The sequence below is a fragment of the Mixophyes fleayi genome, chromosome 8 (assembly GCF_038048845.1).
Source record: "Mixophyes fleayi isolate aMixFle1 chromosome 8, aMixFle1.hap1, whole genome shotgun sequence".
Classification (NCBI taxonomy): Eukaryota; Metazoa; Chordata; class Amphibia; order Anura; family Limnodynastidae; genus Mixophyes; species Mixophyes fleayi.
In genome coordinates, this window is record NC_134409.1 from 20,339,673 (window position 1) to 20,364,689 (window position 25,017).

The 25,017-nt window shown below is 39.8% G+C and overlaps 1 protein-coding gene across 5 annotated transcripts in view; it reads right to left on the reverse strand.

Annotated features, from left to right (window-relative positions):
- The window catches only part of SPATA6 (spermatogenesis associated 6), a 56,352-nt gene that overhangs the window by 23,325 nt on the left and 8,010 nt on the right, over nucleotides 1-25,017 (reverse strand). For 4 of the 5 annotated variants that reach the window (XM_075182048.1, XM_075182045.1, XM_075182044.1 and 1 more), the window contains 5 exons: nucleotides 20,381-20,443; nucleotides 19,494-19,709; nucleotides 18,530-18,617; nucleotides 14,209-14,249; nucleotides 5,373-5,545 (listed from right to left, as the gene is read on the reverse strand). In XM_075182048.1, coding sequence (XP_075038149.1) covers nucleotides 5,373-5,545; nucleotides 14,209-14,249; nucleotides 18,530-18,617; nucleotides 19,494-19,709; nucleotides 20,381-20,392 — 530 coding nt within the window. In that variant the 5' untranslated portion in view covers nucleotides 20,393-20,443. The remainder of the gene's footprint in view (nucleotides 1-5,372; nucleotides 5,546-14,208; nucleotides 14,250-18,529; nucleotides 18,618-19,493; nucleotides 19,710-20,380; nucleotides 20,444-25,017) is intronic. The other variant, XM_075182049.1, reaches the window with a different exon arrangement.

Here is a 25,017-nt window from a genome sequence, read left to right on the forward strand (position 1 = left end):
AGGATGTTAGAGATCACGGGTCGTGCTGCCTTCAAAGGCTTAGCCTGCGCACTCTGCGAAAACTACTTACAAGGACAAAGTATCACAGGAGAAAAATCAATATGAATAGCTGTATATTCACAGCAGGGAGGGAGAGAGCTTCCCAAAGGAACCTACATGGGGGTAACAGAAAGATGATCTGATAACAAAAATAAATTATAAAAATAATATAGGATATGAACATGCAGTTTGACCACTTGCTGCTGTGCTGAACGGGAAATGTCTACCTTAAAAAACATAAAAAGCGCCTTGCAAATACCTCCTTCTTTACTAGATTGGCTTGGGTTAGAGAACCTTATTGTATCATTCTTTGTCACGTTTCTGTCTGTGTCTCCCCAGTTTTGTTAGTGGAGATATAACAACCTTTAGTCAATCACATCATCTGAATGATCATAGCAGCACAGAGCATTTCAGAAGATGAATGTGCTGATCTTGTGAGAAGCAGATACTGTCATTTGTATTACTGAGTAAGTGGAGACAGGTGAGTAAATGTTCAATCGGCTACTTACTTTCACTGGGTAGAATGAAAGTAGAGGAGTGTTAATGAGTGAATAGCTGAGTCTTGAGTCTGTATTTGAAGACTTCTAGCGAGTTCTAAAGAATAGGAACAGCAAAGCTAAAAGATAAGGCCCCAAATGAATGAAGTATAGGATATTCTAGAAACTATTAATCGCCCGTCAACTGGGGATCGAAGAGAGCAAGCGAGCAGTAGTGAAGGGAATCAGAAGATGTGTCAAAAATCTAAGCAAAATCAGAGTGTCTTGGTAGGATGTGGGGACGTAAATGGATTTATGGTATGAAAGATTAATTACCAACTACATTTTGGAAAAGTGAATAAATAATCCAGTAAATAATAATCTCTATATTAATAGCATAAGTAAAACTTTTATGAGTGTCTTATTTTTTATGAAGCCATTGTCTGAGCAGGGCATCATATACCAAATTAAAGGTCTTGGGCTGTAGATTTGCAAAAAAAAAAAATATTGGTGTTGTGATCAAATGCATCGTTTCTGAGTTATTTCGGGAAAAGTCTGCCATTTACAACAATGCATTACCATTGTCCTCTGGAGAATGTGAAAGTTGGCAATACATCTGTGCACCTGCTGGTTGCTCTGGAAACTGTGACAGTTAGTGAACGCTCCCTGAGCACCTTCTGGGTGCGCTGGATCATGTGACCTGCTGGGTGGTCTGGAAACTGTGACAGTTATTTGCATCCACACAGATCAGCGCGTCTTGCGGGGAACTCATTATGCACTTATCCTCGCTTTGTTTACAACAAACATGCCAAGAGGCCGCCCTCGAGGAGGTCGGCGTGGTGGAATCTTGACAGGTCACGCAGAGCACACAGTTCAATGATCTTACAGTCAAGAAAATTATTGTCACATACAAAGTATAACAAAAAAAACAAACAGTTTAATTTAAGGCGGTTACAGCCCGTTTCCCTAGTAATTATTATTATTATAAGTTATTATGCCAGAAGTAGCATCTTTCCTTATAGATCCCCTTTAAAGTGAACCTGAAGCAATTTTCATGAGAAAGCAGCCATTTAATCCACTAGGAAGGAGGGACATGTCAGAGGCATGAGGTACACAAAGTGACTCATGTCTGGAAAAATCGCTGTTCCCCTTGTGTGTTGGTGACAGGAGCACTTCCATTTGTTCCATGGGTTTACTTTAGGCATTAAAAATACAGCTTAATCTTCCTCTTTCCTTTCCATCTCGCATTATGTTTGATTAGTGGCTTTCATATACAGAGCAGAAAGTTAAAGAGGCCAATGCAAATGAATCAGTGCATGAAGCCTGTATGAGCGACCTAATGACCGAGGACTGTGACACTGTCCGCTTCATCTACCGCAAAGTTTGATGTGAACTCTGAGTAACTTGATGTAAGTGAGGAAATTCCAGATGACAGGGTCTCTAAATTCCACTAAGTACAAAATATAAAGCACTGAGCAAATGTCAGCAGTAAAGACTAATAAAATCATATTACTATTGTGCTTTTATTATCAAGAGCCGGGAAATTGAGGGAGCTGCATAAAACGAAATAGAAAACCATAAGGTGTGCAATATATTATGGACAGTCATGTTTTACTTAGACCAAGAACCCATGGTTTACTTCCTGGGTGGTTTATCAAGTGCAATCTATCTAGCTTTTTAGGGAATATGTAGAATGGTTGGTCTTTTATAGGACTGCTATCCAAAATTTCTTCGCTGGTCTAGAGCACTGACATAAAAGGAAGCTTCAGTGGTCGTGATCACCATTGTAAACATGCTTTTGGAGGATGGGGGGTTTTGCGCCAACAGGCTTTGAATAGCCTATAATCTTTGGTTCCTGCCCCAACCATGTAGGAATTCATTGAAATCCTTTCCCTGTGAGCTTTGAACACCTGTGGACTTGACTGTGCAGGTAAATCATGTGTCCCAGACAGGAGTTGTGAACATGCCACCTGGTTGGTTGGTTGGCTGCTGCAGCCAACCAATCATGTTATCCACTGTACTCAAAGTTGTATTTTCTCTCAGGCATCAAAAGATGTGATCCAGAGGCTTCTATCAGGCAACAACTGGGGTTCGACAGGAGAGAGAACAAGTAATCAATCTACGTAAACCCTGCACTACAATTTAATAGGAGCTACTGAGCGTTTCAGGGAAGCTGTCTGCCACAAAAATGATCACCATTTAGACAGTCGTATCTTACTATAAAACTTTATTTTAAGACATGGCCATCTGTGCATTTGCCTGTTGAATACATTATGTACTGCTTTTCATTTGTGGAGATGATGCTCTGCAGTGACGCAGTCTGAGAATTGTTTTGTTAAACGGTTATTCAGGTTTCCATGGAACAGCAAAGGCTCATACTCCGACATCATTTCTTCCTGTAACTGGTAATTTTATGTTCCATGTATAATGGGGAAGAGCGCAGTACAGACAAACATAGGAGGGAGTATCTTGGACGTCAGTCCTCGATTACACCAGACAGGTTCTGTTTTGAGGATTTCTATCTCTGGGAACAGATGAACTAACTTTGATGCAGCCTAACAGATTAACCTCCAGTCCATGATAAGTAAAGTCCTCAATCCAGGACCTGTTTGGGGTATGTGTAGACTGCAGTTGAGAAACCCTGGAATATAGTGAGGTAGTTGGTGGTCATCATGATACTGGGGTCATGTGGTTTTGCGGCAATTTTTCATCCAACCCATGTAAAAAGTTTAGGTGCTTTACAGTTTAAATAATATTTTCAGTAAATTCCCTTGCTTCCCTATATGAATACGTTGGTTGGGGTCCCTCCCTTGAAAGAGCCCACTTTTCCTTCTATTCTGCACCAGCGTCATTAGTTAAAGCAAGCTGCTGATTGGAGGAGTGACTCATTTAGAACCGATGCGTCCGATCTTTACTGCTACACTAGTAATATTTTCCGACTGTAAACGACAACTTAGACATGCTCTAGCAGCGATAAATGAACAAAATAAATCCGCAGGGTTCAATTAGAAGCATAAAATTGCCTGTATAGTCTGGCCCTCACCCTCAATCAAAGTTAAGCTGGGTACACACTACACAGTTTTCATCCAATAATCGGCTAAATCAGCCGAAATACAACCGCTCGTTCAAAAGTCGGGTCAGTGTGTGCAGTGACACGATGGTCGAAAGTCTGCCCAAATGGACGATTATCGCCTCATTTGGTTGGTCGTACCGTTTAATATTTTGTTCCAATCTCGTTTCCGCTGTGTAGTGTGTATAAACTTCCGATCGATCCACAACAGTGAGTTTGAAATTACAGTCATTGCTCACGACAACATGGCTGTAAAAAGTCGCTAAAGGGACGTCCGCTCTTCCCTTTATCGTCCTAAACAAGGCTAGTGTGTATGCAGTCCATGGACCGAGCGATCGGACCATCGGTCGCATGTAAAATCGCTCGGCATAAAAAGTTGGTCGAAATTTCTGTAGTGTGCACCCAGCTTTACAAACCATTAAGACTGTGAGGGAAATCAACAGAGCTAACAACTACAGCTCCACCATTTAGGACACTTCTAAAAACTTCATTGTAATAAATCTCAACTTTGTGCTAGATTGGATTTACTGGCACTAATAACAGCATTCTAGCAAATACTGAATAGACTATATATGGCATGACAATAAATATGAACACTATGTTTAATACATCCGGATTCCATTCCTATAGGGATACATATTGTTAATACAATCAGACTCAATAATATATGGTACTTTGAGCCATTCAGAACATTCACCTTAGTGATGACACCTTTTATCCCTGCACAAAACAAAGTTTTCAGACAGAACCATTTAAAAACCACAGAGAAGTAATTAATTAATATTATGCATAAAATGCATAAATGTAAGCCGATTTACATATATACAAAGCTGCACTACTTAAGTTACATCTAAATATAAATAGATATTGTAGTTTCTGACAAGGTAGCAGCTCATTAAAGGTTGTCATTTTGTAAACTGAACCAATATTCATTAAAATACAGCTGACCATTATACTGGGAACTAATGACATCACCAAGTCATGGGTCAGGATGCACCAGTTATTGGCTACCTTCTCTTTGCGTAGGTCAACGTAAAGAGAAGCTGTTACCAGGTAAGCATTTTTTCTTTTTGTTTGTTTAAACCAGATACTCCTAAAAAAGGAAATAAGTAATTTTCCCCCTACCAAGTTTACCTGGCAGACAGAATCGGAAGAAGTCAATTCAGTCACTCACCAGGCGTCCCCACTCACTGCTCCATAACTCAGCGCTCCTCACAGGTCTACAGCGCTTAAGAGGTCCGTGGTGCTGGTAGTGGTCAGGCAGAGAATTAGCATAGAAGTCAGACTCATTAGCATGTTAGTCTCTTTCATGGCCAATGGGAGGGGAATTTTATTTTTGCATTAAGGAGTATCTAGTTGATTAAAAAGAAACCTGTCCCGTGGTGACAGGTCCTCTTTAAGAAGTAATTCCTGGCACACATTTCTGTCTCTTCGCTGCTCCCAGCTATGACTGACAGCTAGCGACATCCAGCATAAAAAGACAGAGATACAAAACTCTCCTTTCAGAAAATGTAAGTGCTCAGCAACTTTGTATATTGAACAATTAGGTAACAATTCTGCTGACTATCTACATCAGCTTTAGATCGGACAGCATCCCTGAGACGAAGATATTAAATCAAAACAACACATTGAGATTGATTTGTTCACAAGGTCATATACCTTCAAGGAATACAACACATTTAACACATTTTTTTATTACGTATTGTAACATCTGACCAGGTATTCCAAATTATTGGATCTCTCAAATGACATCTGTTTGAAACTAGGAATTAAGGAGTAAGCGTTACCTTTCTCTAAGAGAGGATCGGTTTAGGACAGGACTAGGTGGATGTCTCAGTATTGATGGTGGAGCAGAGCGAGATAAAGAAGGTGATATTTTGCCTGGTGACTCTAGGAGTACGCGGTCGTTCAGATTGTCCAAGGACATCTGAAGGTCATCAATATGCATCTTTTTGGAATCCTATAAACAAGCATAAAAGAAGTTGATGTTATAATTGTATATAAGTTGGAAATAACAGTTGATATATAAATGTGCAAAAATATAAATTAAGCCTTCAGCTACATAACAACATACAAAAATTCAGCAACACATGGACCTACAAATCACACCACAGCAAGAGAGCAAACTTGTCAGGAGAAACAGGTCCATGTGAAGATGAATAAAATTACACCAGGGGAGGGGTTAAAGGCGATAAGATGTTTGTATATGATGTGCTGAGTTTTGCTTAGCAGTGCAAAAACAAAAATTAATTTTGTAGCGCGGGAATATTGAAATGAGATAAAGAGGTGGAGAGGGCACCTCGTGGGTGACTTCCGCTCTGCAGAGGGACTGGAACACATGCAATTGCTCCTGCAATCGCCTAGATGAATTGGCATTGGCTAGGCACCAGCAGAATAGACAGAGCGCATGCCTTAAGGCAGAGGTGCTCAAACCCAGTCTTCCAAAGCTACCAACAGGTCAGGTTTTCAGGATTTCTGTCTGTAGAAACAGGTGGGATAATTACTGACCCAGGAAAATAGATTAACTTATCTTTGCATGATTAAAGCAATCCTGAACTGGTGGTGCCCCTTGAGGACTGAGTTTGGGCACCGCAGACCTAAGATCAGGTAGAGTGTCAAAACCTCATTCAGCAAGCTACATTTATCTGGGCTGGAAAAAAAAATAAAAAATGGATGTTTCACTTACTTTTTTTTTTTACAGCGCTTGTCCCACAGGTGGGAATAATGGGGCGGGGGTGGGGGGGGGAGGTAGCTAATGGTCAGCCTACCACTTTACAGCCCCTATCACAATGTGGGTGTGACCACTTCACAATGGGGGCTGTAAAGCGCCATTGCTTCCCGTGGCCACGCCTCCTGTCACACTGCCAGGGACTTGCATGCTGGAGGGGGGTATGCATTGTTTAATGTGTGGCTAGAAACAGGCATTCTCTACACAAAATGCTTCTAAAAAGGTGCAAACAGCACCCTGGTGAAAGTATCGACAGAGCTCTAATTACTGCTCTATCAGTGTAAACACCTGCTCACTTAGAAACACATCTGCTCAAAAGGGAGCACTACCAAAAAGGCACAGCCTCCACCCCTTGCAGGTCATTAATACCAAAGAGAAATGTTATTTTTGGATTCATACACAGAATCGGGGCCATTGCTGGGGTCACCTTAGAATGTCCAGCTCTTTTCACTTCTTGCAATAGATGCCATCTTTCCGTGCTAACCTGTGCATGCGTTTATAAAAATAAAGCCTTTGAGTTGCATCTTTACATTTTGTGTGTGTGCTTTCCCAGTGTCAGTGTGCTTTCCAGGTATGAGCGTGTTTTCCAGGTATGAGCGTGTTTTCTGATAAGCTGTCCTGATATTTAGGTAAGACAAGACAGTAAACCTCACTTTCCATTACAAATATTATATTTGAAGTTTGTGCTGCAAATACAATGAGCAAATGCCACTGGAAAAGCCAAGTCCAAAATAAAAAAAATAAAATCCAAATGTAAAATATTCTTGGCATAGAAACATACTATGCACAGCTCTCCAATACCTACAGTAGAAAAGAAAAATAATCAGCGGGAAACAAATCATTGGTTTTAGGATGTGACTGAGCAAGAAGAATGGAAATTATGAGGAAAGTCATTTAGATTTCTGTGTACTGATGAAAAAAAATCCATTAATCAACCTGCAGCCGCACTGTTATCGATATCTAGCATTTTGCTACTTGAAGAAAGAAAAAAACAACAGATCTGCATCAGCAAGTTGCCAAACGTTACGTTTATTTGTTTATTCTCAGAATTTCCGAGGTGTCGAACGCATTCTAAACACGTTTTCCGTTTAATTTCAAAGCTGTGCTGTGTTTTCTGCTGCTAATAAAGGTAGATTTCAATCTCGACTTAGTTTGCTGGGAAGCTGAGCAGCTCTGGGCCATCCGGGGAGTGATGAATTAAAGACCAACCGTTGCTGTCTAGCAGCGCCCAAAAGTTCCTGCTGTTAATATAGCTTTTTTTTTTTTCCTTCAAACAAATCAATTTTAATTAAAATCTCTATGATAAAACAGTCGTGAATCATCAGGACGGTCCAAGGAAAGTAAATTATATGGAGCTTTCATGGCAAAGGAAATATAGCAAAGTCTACTATGAGGTTATCGTTACCGGTGAGAAGCTGGAGGCAGCGAGACAAGAAAATTGGAATTTAAAGTAATGGTGTCTCCGCGCGCAGGAACAACACCACGTCTAGAGATCTGGGTTAGGTTCTGTTTTCTATTTGTTGACCGTAGAACACAACAAGTTTAACCACTTAGGGCCTGATGCTGAGTTGAATGTGCGCCTGTTTGTGTAGCATAAATGATGACAAATTGCACTGTGGGATTGGGGGAGGGGGCAGTCTAACGTAGGCGGAGTACAGTAAGATCATGTTCATATGTGGCCAAGGACAGTCGTAGCCAGATGTTTCCGAGTTGCTGATTGCAAATTCACTTTAAAATCGATAGCTGCTTTCTGCATTGACCGTGAATCTATTATAGGATTTTGTGGCTGTAATTTTAAATTATTTTTTGCTACTTTTGCATGTGTGAGAGAAGGAATATTATAACTAGTCTCATAACAAATGTGTTTTTCGCTATCAAAACAAATGTTAACAAACGTTTCTTGAGCTTATGACCAGGGGTGGGCTGAGTCAGACAGATGAAAACGATTTTGGGCCGTCTGGTGGTGAAGGCAGTGCAGGCCGCCTATGCACTGGACTGGATAGGCTGCCTGCACTGCTCCAATATCAGTGCTACAGGGCTCCTCCCCTAGACTACGGAAGCCTTGTAGCACCAAACTGCAGTGCCTCATTCCCTCCTCCCTGACTGTCAGGTGTGATGTCATCATCAGGTCCAGACGCTGTCAGTGAGGAGCTGTACTGAGAAGAAAAGACCATAAGGAGGTAAGTAAAATAGAATGGTGTGATAATAGGGGACAGTGGGATGATAGCGGGCAGCAGTGCGATGATAGGGGGCAGTGATGATAGGGGGGCAGCAGTGTGATGATACGGGGGCAGCAGTGTGATGATAGGGGGCAGCAGTGTGATGATTGGGGGGCAGCAGTGTGATGATTGGGGGGCAGCAGTGTGATGATAGGGGGGCAGCAGTGTGATGATTGGGGGGCAGCAGTGTGATGATTGGGGGGCAGCAGTGTGATGATAGGGGGGCAGCAGTGTGATGATAGGGGGGCAGCAGTGTGATGATAGGGGGGCAGCAGTGTGATGATAGGGGGGCAGCAGTGTGATGATAGGGGGACAGCGATGGTAGGACAGACACATTTGTTGCTCTTATTGTTGTGATTTTTTTTTTTTTATATATATATATATATATTTATATATATATATATATATATATATATATGCGTATTAAAAAAAAAAAGTGGTGTAAGGAGAAGATATAAAAAATAAATCTCAATATAAAGTGAGGTTTGTTTTTTTTATTGCATTATTTTTTATTTTCATTAATTAAGATTTAACATTTATAATAAAGTATTGCTGGGCTAAGAAACACTAAAATATTCTCATTTTTATATTGAGAAATGTATATTCTATCGAAAACCACCCTTTAAGGATGGGCCACTACTTATGGACCAGTACTGTGTTCTTGCCACCTGGGTTAAAGTCTGCCAGCCAGCCCCTGCTTACGACCTGGCTGTGTGTATGTTTGCCTGACGTAATCCTGGCGCATATGCTACAGAGCTATACGCGCCTGTTGTATAACTACTCTATTTCTCACAGGTGCCTTTTTTGAGTGTAAGTTATGTCCAACATGCGTCCAAATCGGCATAAGTCCCTTAGTGTGAGCGTAGGGATTCTTCCTTTAAAAGGAGGCAATTTAAATTTGGCTGATGGCTGTCAATTTAAGGCAAAGATTAAGAAATACTGAAAGAGCTGAACTTGTTTGCAGAGACATGTAAAATAAACAAGACCTAGGGGTATATTACTAAACTGCAGGTTTAAGAAGTGGAGATGTTGCAGCAACCAATCAGATTCCAGTTATCATTTATTTAGTACATTCTACAAAACAACAGCTAGAATCTGATTGGTTGCTATAGGCAACATCTCCACTTTTTCAAACCCGCAGTTTAGTAAATATACCCCCTAGTTTATCGCTGTAGCAAGACATTAAAGAGGCACAGAAAAGATTGCATCATGAATGCATGTAGGCTACACTACCCAGGGGCTGATGACATTTCTACAATATTCAATATTAATTTTGTTAAACTACACCAACACCGTACATATCTGAACTACGGTTTGAGAATCACCAGCTATGAATAAATACAGAAGCTATGATAATCATAACTCAGTCTCTGTGTAATTCTGCTAAAGTTGTACCCGGAACCGTTTATCCAAACGTCCCTCAATGTCTTTCCAGCATCCACAGATTCACATTATAAAATATATTGTCTTTTTTTATTTTCTATCATAAGTCTACTATATTCCCATGGAGTAGAAAAATAAACATGCATTGTAAATCTTGTTCTTGACATTATTTGAAAGTTTAGACAGGACAAAAATAAGAGGGCGCCAGAGATCGAACGTTAGAAAATTTCGTCCTTAGTACAATGGTATTTCTACTAAACCAAGATCACAATGAAGTATGAGATCAGTCAAAGAAAAAAAATCAATAACAAGGTACTTTACAAAATAATGGATCACGCGAGTAGGAAATGGAATGAGCTTTTTCTGAGAAATAATGCATGTCGGGCAGATTGGCAGCATCCTAAATTTTTTGTGCTAATGAGTACAGGTAACAGCAGTAGGACTTGTACAGGCCTTACAAATTGCCTGTGAGAAAAATTTGAAATGTGTCTGATTAGTGACAATGCAAATCACAGGTGGAAGATCCGCATTTGGTTCTAGGTTAGAACAAAAACCTAAAACAAACCATTAAATAAATCCATATAGGTACAACATGTAAATTTAAATATTTTGCTGTTTGCAACTATGTTCTTATAACATTTGGTTAAAAAGCAGTGGCGGAAGTGGGGGCGTATAGGGTGGTACGCCATACCCTCACTTCTGCTACTGCCTTCATTATAAAACCATCACATTCCATTCACTTATATTCCCATTACATTTTCCATACCACCACTTCTAAATTTCCACTTCGACCACTGGTTAAAAGTAAATGATGATGAAATTATTTGGGGAATACTAAAGATTTAATAAAGCACTGATTTGCTAGAAAATGTTCCAAAAGGATTTAAGGGGCACAGAGAATTTCCTTAACCTTTGGCAGCACCCTCTCCCCCCTACCAACCTCAATAACAAGAATCCTTCCTCCCGCTCGTCTGTCAATCATTGATCTCACTGATTGCAGGAGGAAGCACAGTGTGGCACCAATCACCTGCTCTTCCTCTTACCGTCAATACCACCACTGTCTACTCACAGGGCCAGTCACTGCACTGGTCATACAATGACTGGAGGAGGAAGGAAGCGCTAGTCATTAGTATCGCACTATGCTTTCACCGTATCTGGAGCAAGTTGCTGTCAGATAAACGGAGAGGGGCAAAAGCAGGCTGGGACTGTGAGGAAAGGTGAGAACCTCATCTCATTTGGGCTCATAGGAGGAAAGGCTCAGATGGAAATCAGCCTGAATTTGCTAATGGATAACTAGTTCAAATAAACAGAGAGTAGGAAATCAGGTGTTAAAAAAAACGTGGTGTTACTCACGGAAAACAATTAGTTTAAATTGCTCAAAGTTTTCAAAACTGCACTAGAAAAATTAGTTAAAATATGTAAAAACCATGGATGCAAGCTGGGATAAGAGTAAGGCTGGCTACACACTACAGGGTTTCAGCCGTTTATCGGGCCAATCACACAATAAATGACTGCTCGGCCCGATCGCATCAGTGTGCACGCACCAACAATGAACGATTATCGTTCCAAAGCTCATCGTATCGCTTCATTTGATTTTAAAACCAGACTAAAAATCTCGTTCAACGATGGAACAATGTCGTTCCAATTCTGCAGTGTGTATGCACTCAGGACCGGCAGTGTCCATAGATCTCTATGGGGTGTGCAGAGTCACGATCTTTTCAGCCGATGGTTATGAAGACGAAGAGCACAGATCTGAGGGTAAATCGTGTAAAACGTGTATCATGTGTACACATAGATCGATATGCTGATCGGGACTTTTTTTTGCAACTGTTGGTAAAATCGTTTACGATATTGCATCGTTAGAAATTTTACGTAATGTGTAGCCAGCCTAATACCACATTTTTAATTTTTACAAACGTTATCCTATCTCTTCTGCACAAAGTGAAAGTGGCTCAGTGCGTGAGATTGTTTGTGTGACCTGGACGTTAACTCGGTGACACACTTCAGCAGTCGCACGTGTGGCCCACTAACCTTCAACTGGGCCGCACAATACCCTTAATCTCAGAAATAAGTTAAAGATACACAACTCTGCATACAACATACCAGCAGGCCTTTTAATGTAAGATAAGCGTTACAAGCTATAACCAACAAATCTGAGTGATCAGTATTTCCACCAACTCTGACAGTCTTGGTGAAAGTCTGGAAAACTCACAACACATTTCTGCAGAGAGGTTTTGTATCTGTCAACCTGTAGCACTTGTTGTTTTTAAAGTGCCCCATGACAGAAGATGTCTGTTTGCGTATAAAACTGACGAAACAACCAACGAGGCATAAAGAAGGAAAAAGCTGTGGGCCGCAGTTGAAGGCTCGGAGGGCCGCCTGATGCCCATCACTGAGTTACTGAACAAGGTGCTCTCCTTTGCTTTACCTGCCTGAGCACAGAACATTTCACACCAAGTTCTAAGGCGGGTTGGATTATTGGTCTGACAGCAGAACATGAGGAGTCTTTATAATGTTACTTAAAATCCACATAAGGTCCCATTCTCAAATTTCTCCCTTTCTTATAATTAATAGCTGTAGTTTACATTTGAAGCAGCACAAAGCTTCTTCTTTTGATACAGTAAAGAGCATGCAAAAAGTTTCTGACAAATCATTGCCCATGCTGTGACATAAACTTACTCGTTTGTTTGTTTAACATTTGTTATAGATCATTTTGCACTGTAGAAAAAAAAAAAATATTAGCGTTAATAATGGTGGTGGGACTATGCCTAGTGTAACCATCAGGGATCTTCAGCCGAAATTCAGATAAAAAATGCTAAAGATAAAATGTTTCGCCGGTCAACGAGGGTTCCAGTTTTGCTCCCATCACCCCCCCTTCTTTCTTTATCCTCACCCATTAACTATTATATGCCTCATTCAGGTTGTGTATTTGCTCTCAACGGGTATCATATATTCACCTTTGTACAATATGCATCTGCTCCATCCAAGAAAGGTGTAATTTCCTTATTTAGCTTTCGAGTTATCACTTGTGTTTGTCCGCTTGTGTTCATGCGAAATATTTGTGTATTGCTTACCAAACATTATAAATAAAGTTTTTTTAAAAAAAAAACAATAATAAAATGTTTCCATGGTAGTTTAAATGTAGTTTCGTGATAAAATACAATATTTTAATGTCTTGTGCAAAGTTTATTATCATAGACATAATGCGATCCAAACCTTAATTATTGATATTATTATCCCCGTCGCAAAAATGATCAGTAGGCAATAAATAAAGAGTGATACCAGGAATTTCCCTCTTTCAAACAACGGTACCCCCATCTTTCTATGTGCCAGGGATAGGGAAACAGGGGCTCCCTCACCCAACTCTGGCATTTCCCATTGACTTGAATAGACTGTGCACACGCACGTTTCTATTGGTGAAAAGATTCCCGGTGGGAAGTGATCTGTGGGTTTTCTTAACCACTTAAATGCAGAGGTCAAGATAGACATGTCTTTAGCACTTTAGGGGGTCACGTAGAGCAGCTTGGCACTCAAGGGGTTAATATTGTTGAAAGGGATTAAACTAGGACACACCTCTATACATGTAAATATTAGCCAAACATAGCTGAACATGCATAGTTTCAATATATTATTATTATTAATTTTTATTTATAGGGCGCCACTAGGTGTTCGTAGCATCGTACAGGGACAAACGATTACAATACGAGGTGAGACAGCACGGTGCAGTAAACAATAAGGACAGTAACTCAGTAATATACAAATCATAAACTAACTTTACAAAAATTTTTAAAAAATGTCATGTTTATATTCCTGAAATTCAGATATAAAGGGATATATATGGAAAGGTTAAACAGAGGTTAGAAAGACTAGGTTTGTTTACTTAAGAATAAAAGCTGTCTTGGATGTGACTTAATATATAGAAATATATTTAAGTTCAATACAAAAATTTGTCTAAGAAACTTTTTTGGACCTACAGGGAACATGGATTCATCCATTGTGAAGGGTGGTGAAGCTGGGGAGTTCCTTACCAAAAATCTACAGAATGCACAATGGATTGGAAACGGGATCCGGATTGGATTAGTAGAAGACATTATGGGAGTGAATGAACCAGAGACTTTATCCCAGTGCTATGGTCAATTCATTTTTCTCCTGTGAGCCTAAAATTGGTAACTGTCACACTAGGATTTTGTTTGTCTTTCTCGGGATCAATTATGTATCTATGTAATGAATAGTACAACATTGTCATTGCCTTGAATTATGTTATCTACACAGATATTCATCCTTAATACTTACATTGGGATACACGGGTCTGCTTCTGCCCAACACAGAGATATCTGGAAAGCAAATTAATTGTTAATTGCTTGACTAGATTCTTAGCTAAAAGCTAAAATCACAGTTTGATTAGGATTCATTGTTCATGGCCTGCAACGACCCCAGCTTGCCTCATCCCTTATTCCAAACTCTCCATTGTGCCTGGTGTCCTAGAAAGGTACAATACTTAAAGGAGTCTTTCACCTTAAAGGTCCTCTCTTGAATAATCTGTGCCCACCCTATCCCCATGTAGTATAGAAAACCTCCCACTATTACTTGAAGCCGGATCACACTTTGGGCTATATTTACTAAGCTGTGGGTTTGAAAAAGTGGGGATGTTGCCTATAGCAACCAATCACAGTCTAACTGTCATTTTGTAGAAAGTACTAAATAAATGACAGCTAGAATCTGATTGGTTGCTATAGGCAACATCCCCACTTTTTCAAACCCACAGCTTAGTAAATCTAAGTCTCTTAGCTCCCTGCTGGTATAGGAAGCCGTCCATACCTCCGCCAGTAGAGTCCTACTAAAGAGTTATAGACAGATACAGTCCTCAAGCGTTCTGGCCTCCCAGCTTCAGGTGCTAGGAGGCGGAGAACAATTTATGTTAACGAGGGACTGTCCAACAGAGGCCTAGTCCTTTAAAATGAATTTAAATTATTGGCTTGAATATGTCCTCCAGCAACTTTTACTAAATATGTTGCATTTTCTTACCAGTGTTGTTCCTTCTGCACTTTCCAGCCAAGTCTTTATGGGCCTGATTCATTAAGGAAAGTTAAACAAAAGTAAGCAAGTAAGGCAAAACCATGCTGCATTGAAGCCGGAGGTAAATTTAAAATGTGATAGCAGATTTATAGTTGGGGTAGGGCATGTCCTAGATAAACTTTAAATTTCAAATAAGCTATCAAGTATTTGTGTGCTACATGAAAAAGCAGCCAGTATTTTCCTTATGTGCAAGATAAACTCATTTGCAAAACCTTGCATTGTAACTAGAGGTGCTCAGGCTCAGTTCCCAGAGAACTGAACACACCCGAATTGAGCATATGCGAGTACCGAGCCGGCTCGTGTGCCCTCGGAATTGAAAAAAAATGCAAAATGCCATTGTTACGTTGTCGGATCTCGGGAGCTTTGGATTCTATAAGTAACGCCCTCCACGGCGATCCAACGCCATTTCACAGAGGGACACAGAAGGGGTAACATTTCCTGGCAGTCTATAGTGCATTGAGCAGCGTCATAGCTAGAAAAGAAAGAGGAGGGGTAGCAATGTTCTTCAAAGTGTACAGTGACATTCAGGAGAGCTCCATTGCTACATTGCCAATTGTTATTGCTGAAATAGAAATACTAGGGCTGGCAGGCTTGGTCTTCTAAATCTGCAGCCTTTGTTTCAAAGTGTATGAAAATAATATTGTGACCTGTGAGGTGGTCAAAATTGACTGCAAATGACTCGAAACTAGTAAATTAGTGTTATTGAGGTTAATAATAATGATCTAGGGGGGAAAAAAGCAAAAATATGTGATTTTAGCAACAATTTTATGGGGGGGGGAGGGGAAATCGGAATCCAAAACCAAAAAAACGCAAGGGCGATCTTGCCAAAACCAAAACACGGGATTAATCCAGATCCAAAACAAAAACCAGAAACGGGGGTCAGTGAACATCTCTAATTGTAATATGGTTTTGTCTAGAATACCTGAGTAAGAGAACTTAATCAATTTTTTGCTTAACTTTCTTTAATGAATCAGGCCCTATATCATTAGGAAAAGGTTTATTTTTTGTGGCATTAGAATGTGACACAAAGGAAAATCGAAAGATAAAGTAATATATCTATTAAAAGTTGCAGTAGCCAATACATTACACACAGAAGCCCCTGTGAACATAAATAGATTTTTGTCTTTTCCTGGAGTTTGTAATGTAACCAGACACTTGTACAGCATAGGATGACTCATGTGATGATCTGTAGAATGAATCCTCCATGGAAGTCACAGGGGAAATATCTTCTCCGCATGCTTCCATGCACTGGTCAGACACCCACCAGCGTATGTGGGAAACAATATAACTGACAGCACCATCATACAGCCCTGTGATGTGTATGATGTGTCCGCTTCTTGTGTATATTCCTAGCACTCTGTGATTAGATGCACAGCCCTATTACAAACAGGTGACTTCAGAAGACGGAGGAAATTGGTCTTTTATTTGTTTGATGCTTTGTGCATTGTGTGCGAGCTACAAGCTGACACTATATTCCCAACGCCCACTTTTCTCATTTACTAGTTCCCACTCGCGGGCCCGGCTATGTCAAAATGAAATGGCTCGGATTCGTGTGGAACCACATCAAAGTGCTGCCCTTGGGACACACCTGGATGACACTAAATGATTTTCTGAAATGATAGGTATCTTAATATCACATAGCGAGTGGGCTGAGCGTTCTGCCAAGCTGGCCGAGGGGGGTGGGGGATGGGGGGGCCTGGGGCGGGGGTGTGGGTTATGGACACTGATCTATTAAACAGTAACAAGAAATGTGTTATATTCCATGTAAAGTTTAATATTAAACGTTAGTGCCTGCGGTCATAATGGAGGGTTGCGATGATAATTCAAATATTCTTATAAGTAATGTCATCCGCAGCCAATCCAATTTCTCATGTAGTCGCCATCATTGCAGCAGGTTAATATACCCATTTATTTACAAAGATCTGATAGTGCTATGCAAGTGATCAATGATTGCACTACGAACGCCATCTCAAGGAGATCACACATTACTTTTATAAAGAAGCGGATTTTGAAGGGGCTTTTGTACCCGCACCTGCTATAATTGGATTGTATTATGGCGTCAAAGTATCAGAGCAACAAACCAAAGCAAAGGGTTAATGGATTATGGACTGCTTATACTGGTTAATGAGTGAGAAGACACTGTTATCCCATTACAGAACAGGCTGTGTGACTGCACCACACTAAGGCACGGTCATACCATAGGTGAAAATACTATTGATCAGGAGCCATATAGGAGCCTCACTGAATAAACCTCTTTATAGACAGCAGTAGCAACAGCGACACTTCTAGGAGGTTATAAATAAATGAACATTATAATATAGATAACGAAACAGAGGAGTATAATAGTAAAATAACTACATACTTGTTTCTAAGATCACAGAATACATTTAGGGCCTGATTCATTAAGGCACGAAAAACGGAACGCGTGTTTTTTTAAAAACACGCGTAATTTGGGCCTACGCACGTCCGTATTCATCTACAAGCAGATCTGAAGATACGTCTCTTGCTGAACACGGGTCTAGGTGCACTCTGCTGTGACAGACAATACACTGCAGGATACGTCCAATATAAAATAAGTATTCAATGATTGTCACCTGTTTATAATATAATCATTAATCACAAAACATTTTTTCCCCCATACAATACATCTATCATGATGTTCTTAATGTATCCTGTGAATAAAATGCATTTTTATAGTTGCTCTGATTGCAAACACATGTTCTAGCATACTAACACACCGTCATCACTATCACTTGCCACTTACACCTGCCCTGTAGCAGGGCCTTAATAGCTTGAATTTATTTTACAGCAACAACAACCCAACTCCTTTAATCACCTCTCATCTTTAAATGCACCACATGTAATCTATACGCCATGTATGACCTCTTTCTCTTTTCCTCTAGGACTTCTCTTGTGCTGCACCTATACTTTGGAACTATCTTCCTCAAACCACCAGACACTCTCAAGCAAAACACTTCCTTACAATGTATTTTTGCAAGAAACAGAATATCCGGGCCAAGTAACAACTACATTCACTCACTAGACATTACCACTTTTTCCCTCTAAACATGACAAACTGCTTTAAAAAATGTCCACTCAGCACTGATATTAGTGTGGTGCCACACAGTTCTCCCGCACCATTTGTATCTATACACTCTTCCTGCTAGATTGCCAGAGCATACAATCAGGTCCACATTGCTACTGTTTCTCCATGACTTGCAATTATTATTCTGGGTATATATTTGTAAATGCTGCATCAAGGCATTATCCGGCAGCACATCGACCAGCAATTGAATTCCTCTCTAAGAGAGTGAGTGTCATGTGATTTAAGATTTACAGCTGTCCTCCTAAATGTGGGACAAACAATGACATAAATCCTACATTAATAGCACTTGTTAATAAACAATACTAACCATGCAAGGTACAGTACAAGCTTATCAAAGTGCAATGATCACAAGGCACACAAGCCGGTGAACCACCCTATAGTTATCCCAAATACAAAAGGTCATTTTTATGGCCGCAATATATTATTACTTACCGCTATGCAGCCTTGAAAAATCTTCGGATCTGGAACTTCTGGTAGAACATGACAATATGGATGTGTCAGCTGAATGACTCATTTCCATCTGAAAAAAAAAGGAAGTGTCCTTTTCAATTAGCACTGTGTCGTTAGCTAATCGGTAGACAAAATAATTTAGAACGGGAGCCAGTCAGTCAAATTTAGAAGTCCACATGCTAGGAACCATCATCATCATCATCATGACCATTTATTTATATAGCGCCACTGATTCTGCAGCGCCATTGTCCTTAATAGAAACTAAACATATCTGAAAAAAAAAGTTAGTTGCCAGGAGTCATATACTGGCAATATAACTAGTATGGCAATCTGGCAATGATGGCATTCAGAAGGCCTAATAAGCTTGAGAACAGTAGTGAGCTAAATTCACAATCTTTTGTTAAAAATGTTTCTAAGAAGTGTTTAGCTAAATATCGGTGGGCCAGTCGACAGCCACTAATTCAGACCCTGTTATAGTACTAGGTTGCCCATAGTCCAAACATCATTACCATCATCTATTTATTTATATAGCGCCACTAATTCCGCAGCGCTGTACAGAGAACTCATTCACATCAGTCCCTGCCCCATTGGAGCTTACAGTCTAAATTCCCTAAAACACACACACACACACACACACACACACACACAGACCGAGAGAGACTAAGGGCAATTTAATAGCAGCCAATTAACCTACCAGTATGTTTCTTGGATTGTGGGAGGAAACCGGAGCACCCGGAGGAAACCACACAAATAAGGCTATGGTCGGGAATCGAACTCATGACCCCAGTGCTGTGAGGCAGAAGTGCTAACCACTAAGCCATTGTGCTGCCCAACAAATTGATACTTGTGAATTACACAGTTAATGATGTGTCTACTGTGAAATCATTAGACAGTAAAAACCAGTTATCAGTGTCTCACAAAAGATATATATTCTATGTTAACGTACGTGTCTGACTACAAATGGGGGCTTGCTGTCAGTCTCCTTCTTGAATTCATAAGGTCCAAGGTTAAGATGGGCCAACCTTTGCTTGGAGTCTTCAGATAACTCGCACATACGTCTGTTTGTATATGGTGACGGTGAGCGAGATTTGGAGGCTATCGTAGGCTGCTCGTATCTCCGGGAGGACGTGAACGAGCCACTCTTACGGACAGGTGAGAGAGGCTGTGGATGACATAAGTGCTTATAAGAAAAGATGAGATTTTACGGAACGTTTAAAAACTTGTGCATAGTCTGGGAGATCGGTTCAACGGTGAAGGAGCAGCTCAGGAGAAGTCTTGGAGGCGGGAGTGAGAAGAGGTAATCAGTGAGGAGGTGGTCATTGGCAGAGAGGAGGGGGCAGGAAGGAGTGTGGGTGATAAAGCAGTTAGAGATGAAGAAAGGAAGAGGATGGAGCTGAGGTCTTTGTAGGCGAGGGTGAAGAGTATGAACTGGAGTCTTCACTGTAAAAGCATTAGTGAAAGGGGCAGAGAAAAAATCTGGTGCAAATAAGTGATATATTCCACAATATAAATGCTGAATACTTAGGTACAAGAGATAAAACTAGAGAAACAGGAACTTTCAAGTGCATACAGCTGACCGCTTCAATTACATCAACCATCACTACAGTTTCAATGTCTCTGCAGTAAAACCACTTACTGTTAATTAAAGTCTAATTGAGCTGTCTACTTTCTTTAGAAAAGAGGAATCCATGGCAGTAAACTTGTTGGCGGAAATAAAAAATAATCAGGATCGTTTCTTCTTTAATAGGAAAGAGCAGTTTATTCGGTTTTCTTTTACATAATACCTTTTGTCATTACACAAACAAGATGAAGCCGCAGAAAGCGCTTTCTAACCTTTTTCTGCATTCTGTCCCTGTAGCTGGGTCAATGTTCAAATGTACGTTTGCCAACAAATCCCTAGAGGGGGCACAAAAAAAACAATAATTAAACATCAAGGTCTGGGAGAAAAGGCTATCACAGGTAAATATCATTCAGCGTAACAAACTGGGGTTTAATTGTGAAACATTCCCTTTGTAAGCTCCAGACTTTAATAAAGATAATTAAAAAAGACAAAGGACTGGTAGGAAATGTCAAGCAGATAACATTTGCATTTCTGATGATTCAATTACAATTGATTACATTGCTTTGTACAACAATTAAGACCTGACTTTTATTTCAATGCATGTTTTGTCAAGACTGAGGATTCTAAGTGGCATGGTTAATAGCAATTAAAAAAAAATAACTGTTCAAATACTAATAAAAAAAAAATGAAAATGCAATATGCTATCAAAACATAACATTCTTTTATTCGCTTTAGTATTAGGAATTAAACACACATTAAAACAAGAAATGTTTTTGTTTATAAACAGGATTTGTTTTGTAAAGCTTTTCTTGATGAATGAATCAATGGAACTCCAAAATGGCAAAGATATGCTTTGTTCAAATGTTATCGCTTTGGTTGTAAGCAACCTCAAACTCTAAGGACATGGAAATGGAGTAAAACATGGTGAGAACTGCTTTACATCCAAGAGGGACTCTATTGGAAAAGACATGCATTATAGTGCTGCAAGGTGGCTTCGTGGTTAGCACTTCTGTCTCACAGCACTGGGTTCTTGAGTTCGATTGTTGACCATGTCTAGTAGGTTAATTGGCTGCTCTTAATTTGATCTTAGTCTCTGTCTGTGTGTGTATGTTAGGGAATTTAGAGTGTAAGCCCCAATGGGGCAGGGACTGATGCCAGTTCTCAGTACAGAGCTGTGGAATTAATTAGTGGTTATTAATTATTTGGCAACAGTAAACAAGCATTCTGTTGTTGTTCATAACATGGCGACTAGGGGGCACTGTAACAATGGTGATTAACACAGCTATATACGTTTTAGGAGGCAGATCTTTTATATCTGGCATAGGGCAGGTGCAAGTACACTGATGACAATGCATTATCGTAAACTAGATGCATATGCTGCTGATGTGTAGATGGACACATGGAGAGTGCATACGCTCTGCATATATGGGTGGAGGTAGGCTTGTTTTCCGTGCTATTTAATCTGCATCAGGCTCTATGTGCTCATTTTACAAGATCGTGCGTGGACTTGTGCATCACAATGGAGCCCGCTGCAGAGTGAAATTCTGCACGAGTGGTCCTGAGTGAACGGAAACAAGAGTTCCTCAATAAATGTTCATCTGCAAAAACAAGCGTTTGCTTTGCAGGAGCAAATATTTAAATTATCTGCCACAATGCTTTTAGGCCATACAAATGAACCTGAAACTCACATTTCCTCAGACATGTTAAAAATCAGAACTATTTATATGCATTACAACTAATTCCCTTTTTCAAATGCACATACAAATACAATATGTTTTTTAAAAAGGTACTTAAATATGTGTCATTGTTATCGAGGTATTGTTATAGTATTGATGTTATTGTAATAGAAGATATAATCAAGCATTTTATATTCTAATACAGTATCAGTTATATTTATAGATATATAACTTCCATAGCGCACAAGCATTTGGGTTTTGCAAAACATAAATGTGAAAAGCCATTTACATTCTACTCCTGATATCCCTTGGTATCTATGCCAATGCACGGTGCCTAGTGGTTAGCACTTCTGCCTCACAGCGCTGGGGTCATGAGTTCAATTCCCGACCATGGCCTTATCTGTGTGGCGTTTGTATGTTCTCCCTGTGAACATACTAGTAGGTTAATTGGCTGCTATCAAAATTGACTCTAGTCTCTCTGTCTGTCTGTGTATGTTAGGGAATTTAGACTGTAAGCTCCAATGGGGCAGGGACTGATGTGAATGAGTTTTCTGTACAGCGCTGTGGAATCAGTGGTGCTTTATAAATAGATGATGATGATGAATGCACATTACCATATACACATGGCCATACATCCCTCTTTCACACCCGTGCTTACCATAACTGGTCAGTTCCCAGTCTCAGGAATAATGTGCTTAGATGTCATCAGGTTAATACAGTCCAAGACAAAAATCATGAAGCCTATGAAACCTGAGTTATGACAGCTCTATGATAGAACTGGTCTAGTCCTCTATCAATCTGGCTCTAGCTGTGAGATAGAGGTAGTTACCACTGCAACATAGAGAATCCCATCTATTAATATGCATTTACAGATTGCACATGGCTATCTCTGTAAGTGCCTTGAAATATTTTTTAATCCTTTATTAAAGTAATTCTATCGTTTTCAAATAAGCATTGCCCAAGCGATTGTATTGTGTTTCTAACGCAGAAAGTGATTTATTTTATCAGATGTAAATAGTTTAACAGTTCAATACATTATTATATTAAGATACAGTACAGTACAGCCAATACCAAAAGATACATACATACCGCGCTCATATTGCATGCGCTTCCACGGGTCCCAGTGAACAGTATATCTGTTTAGATAACTGTGGTCAGAGTAGACTGAGACTGGTGGGGGTGCAGCTATGATTATATATACACATTCAGTGTTACAGAGAACAATGCAAATGACGTGGCTTGCTTCCAAAAGTCCAGACCTCGGGCGGGACCAGGGTAATCAGGTCATAGGCTAGTTCAGACTAAGGAATCCAAAGGTGGGGGTCATCTCTCCAGGGGATGTGCTCCAGTTATAATGAGTTCATTAGCATTTCACATTCTGATGTCAATCTGGCTATTTATTCCCTAACATCAATAACTAGAGTATGCAATATGCGATCTCTTTTCGGCGATGGGACCGGACAGCTGCTGATGAATAGGGGATTAGTATGATATCGGACATGTCACATTTCCTATAACTTGAACCTTAAATAACACTAAATCATAATCATAATATATAAACTAATAATAAACCAAATACTGTCTGCTCATAAATCACTTTGGTATGTAATCTATAAATATATATGTGAAACTAAATATTATAGTGCGTGTGCTTGCGTGCGCATTTTACCGTGCGATCGCACCATGCCACGCGTTACGTGGCGTACGGATCGCAATCGTATGGCAAAACAATATTAACCAATATACTTTTGTTCATCCAATTATACGACTTCGACACCTTGGTGTCGTCTTACTCTCTCTTACTTACTGAAACCTGAATGAGGGTTAAACAAGCAGCACACTGGGAGGAAAACGAAAAAGTTTAAAAATACTGTGGGCGCAGAATAAATTTGATAGAAGGGTTGCATGCTTAGGGGTGAAGCTGGTAAAACATGCGCCTTTGACTACCACCTACAAACCAGTTTGGTCTTAACAACCCAGAGCTCTAACCCATCACTTGCATAAGACCATTGTAGAAACTCTAATGTACAAACCAAAAACCATACATACAAATTAATTAACGGATGATACAAAAGATACACTTGTATTTTTGGCTTAAAAGGCCTTTATGGGAACTTGCAGGAAAGACTGGGAGGGCCCTGTCCATGGTGAGTACCAGCCAACTGGTGACATTTCATGACCAATAAGGAGAACCTATTATGCTGCCTGGAAAATCCAAGATATGGGATGCCACAGCTCGAGTTAAACGGAAGACTTCAGAGTGGTATCCCCTTCATTCTGCCATGTCGAAGTCAAATGATTGGATGAAAGAAACTATATTGATTAATGTTTTACTGTGCGATTGCGATCAGTACGTCACGTGTTATGACGCAATCGCACGATAAACAACGCACGCATACACTTACATATTCACTTGTACATAGTTCATTTTTACAATGGTTCCAACCCACAGTTATTTTTGAACAAATGTTATTGAATTTATAGTCAAATATGATAATGTTAGAAGCACTTTATTGAGAACCAATGTTCAGGTTACAGGAAACATATCATGTTTGGTGTCATTCTAATCCCCTATTTATCCTTAGTGATCCGGTTCCATCGGCTATGAGATCGCAACTCGCATATGCTAGTAATGGAATATAGGAAATTAATGATCCGAATAGTATTGTGTGTGTAATGTAAATAGACCAGTTTGAACTAGCTTTCGGCCGGAAGATTAGTATGCAGCTGTCGAAGAGCTGACTCCCACTCTTGGAGGGCGTCATTTGAACTACACTAAACTGGACTGTTCTGGAGCCTGAACATATGGAAACATGCCAAGTCATCTGTATTGTATTTACTAAAACACCAAATTATATTTTATATATATATATATATATATATATATATATATATATATATATATGTTTTATGAACTGTAATACCACATATGTGGTGTACTTATTGGAATGTGGATGTGAAAAAAAATACATAGGGAAGACCAAGAGAGCTGTGAAAATAAGGGTGTTTGAACATTTATGCAATATTAAACATAAGATTGAAAATCATAGCGTCCCAAGACATTTTCTCGCCTGTCATAATGCTAATCCTGATACTGTCCGATTTAAGGCAATAGAACATATTGAGGTGAATGAAAGAAGAGGAGATCGCCTTTTAAAATTAGCTCAGAGAGAAACTTACTGGATCTATACTCTGAACACATTTGTACCGTGGGGGTTAAATGAAGGTTGTGA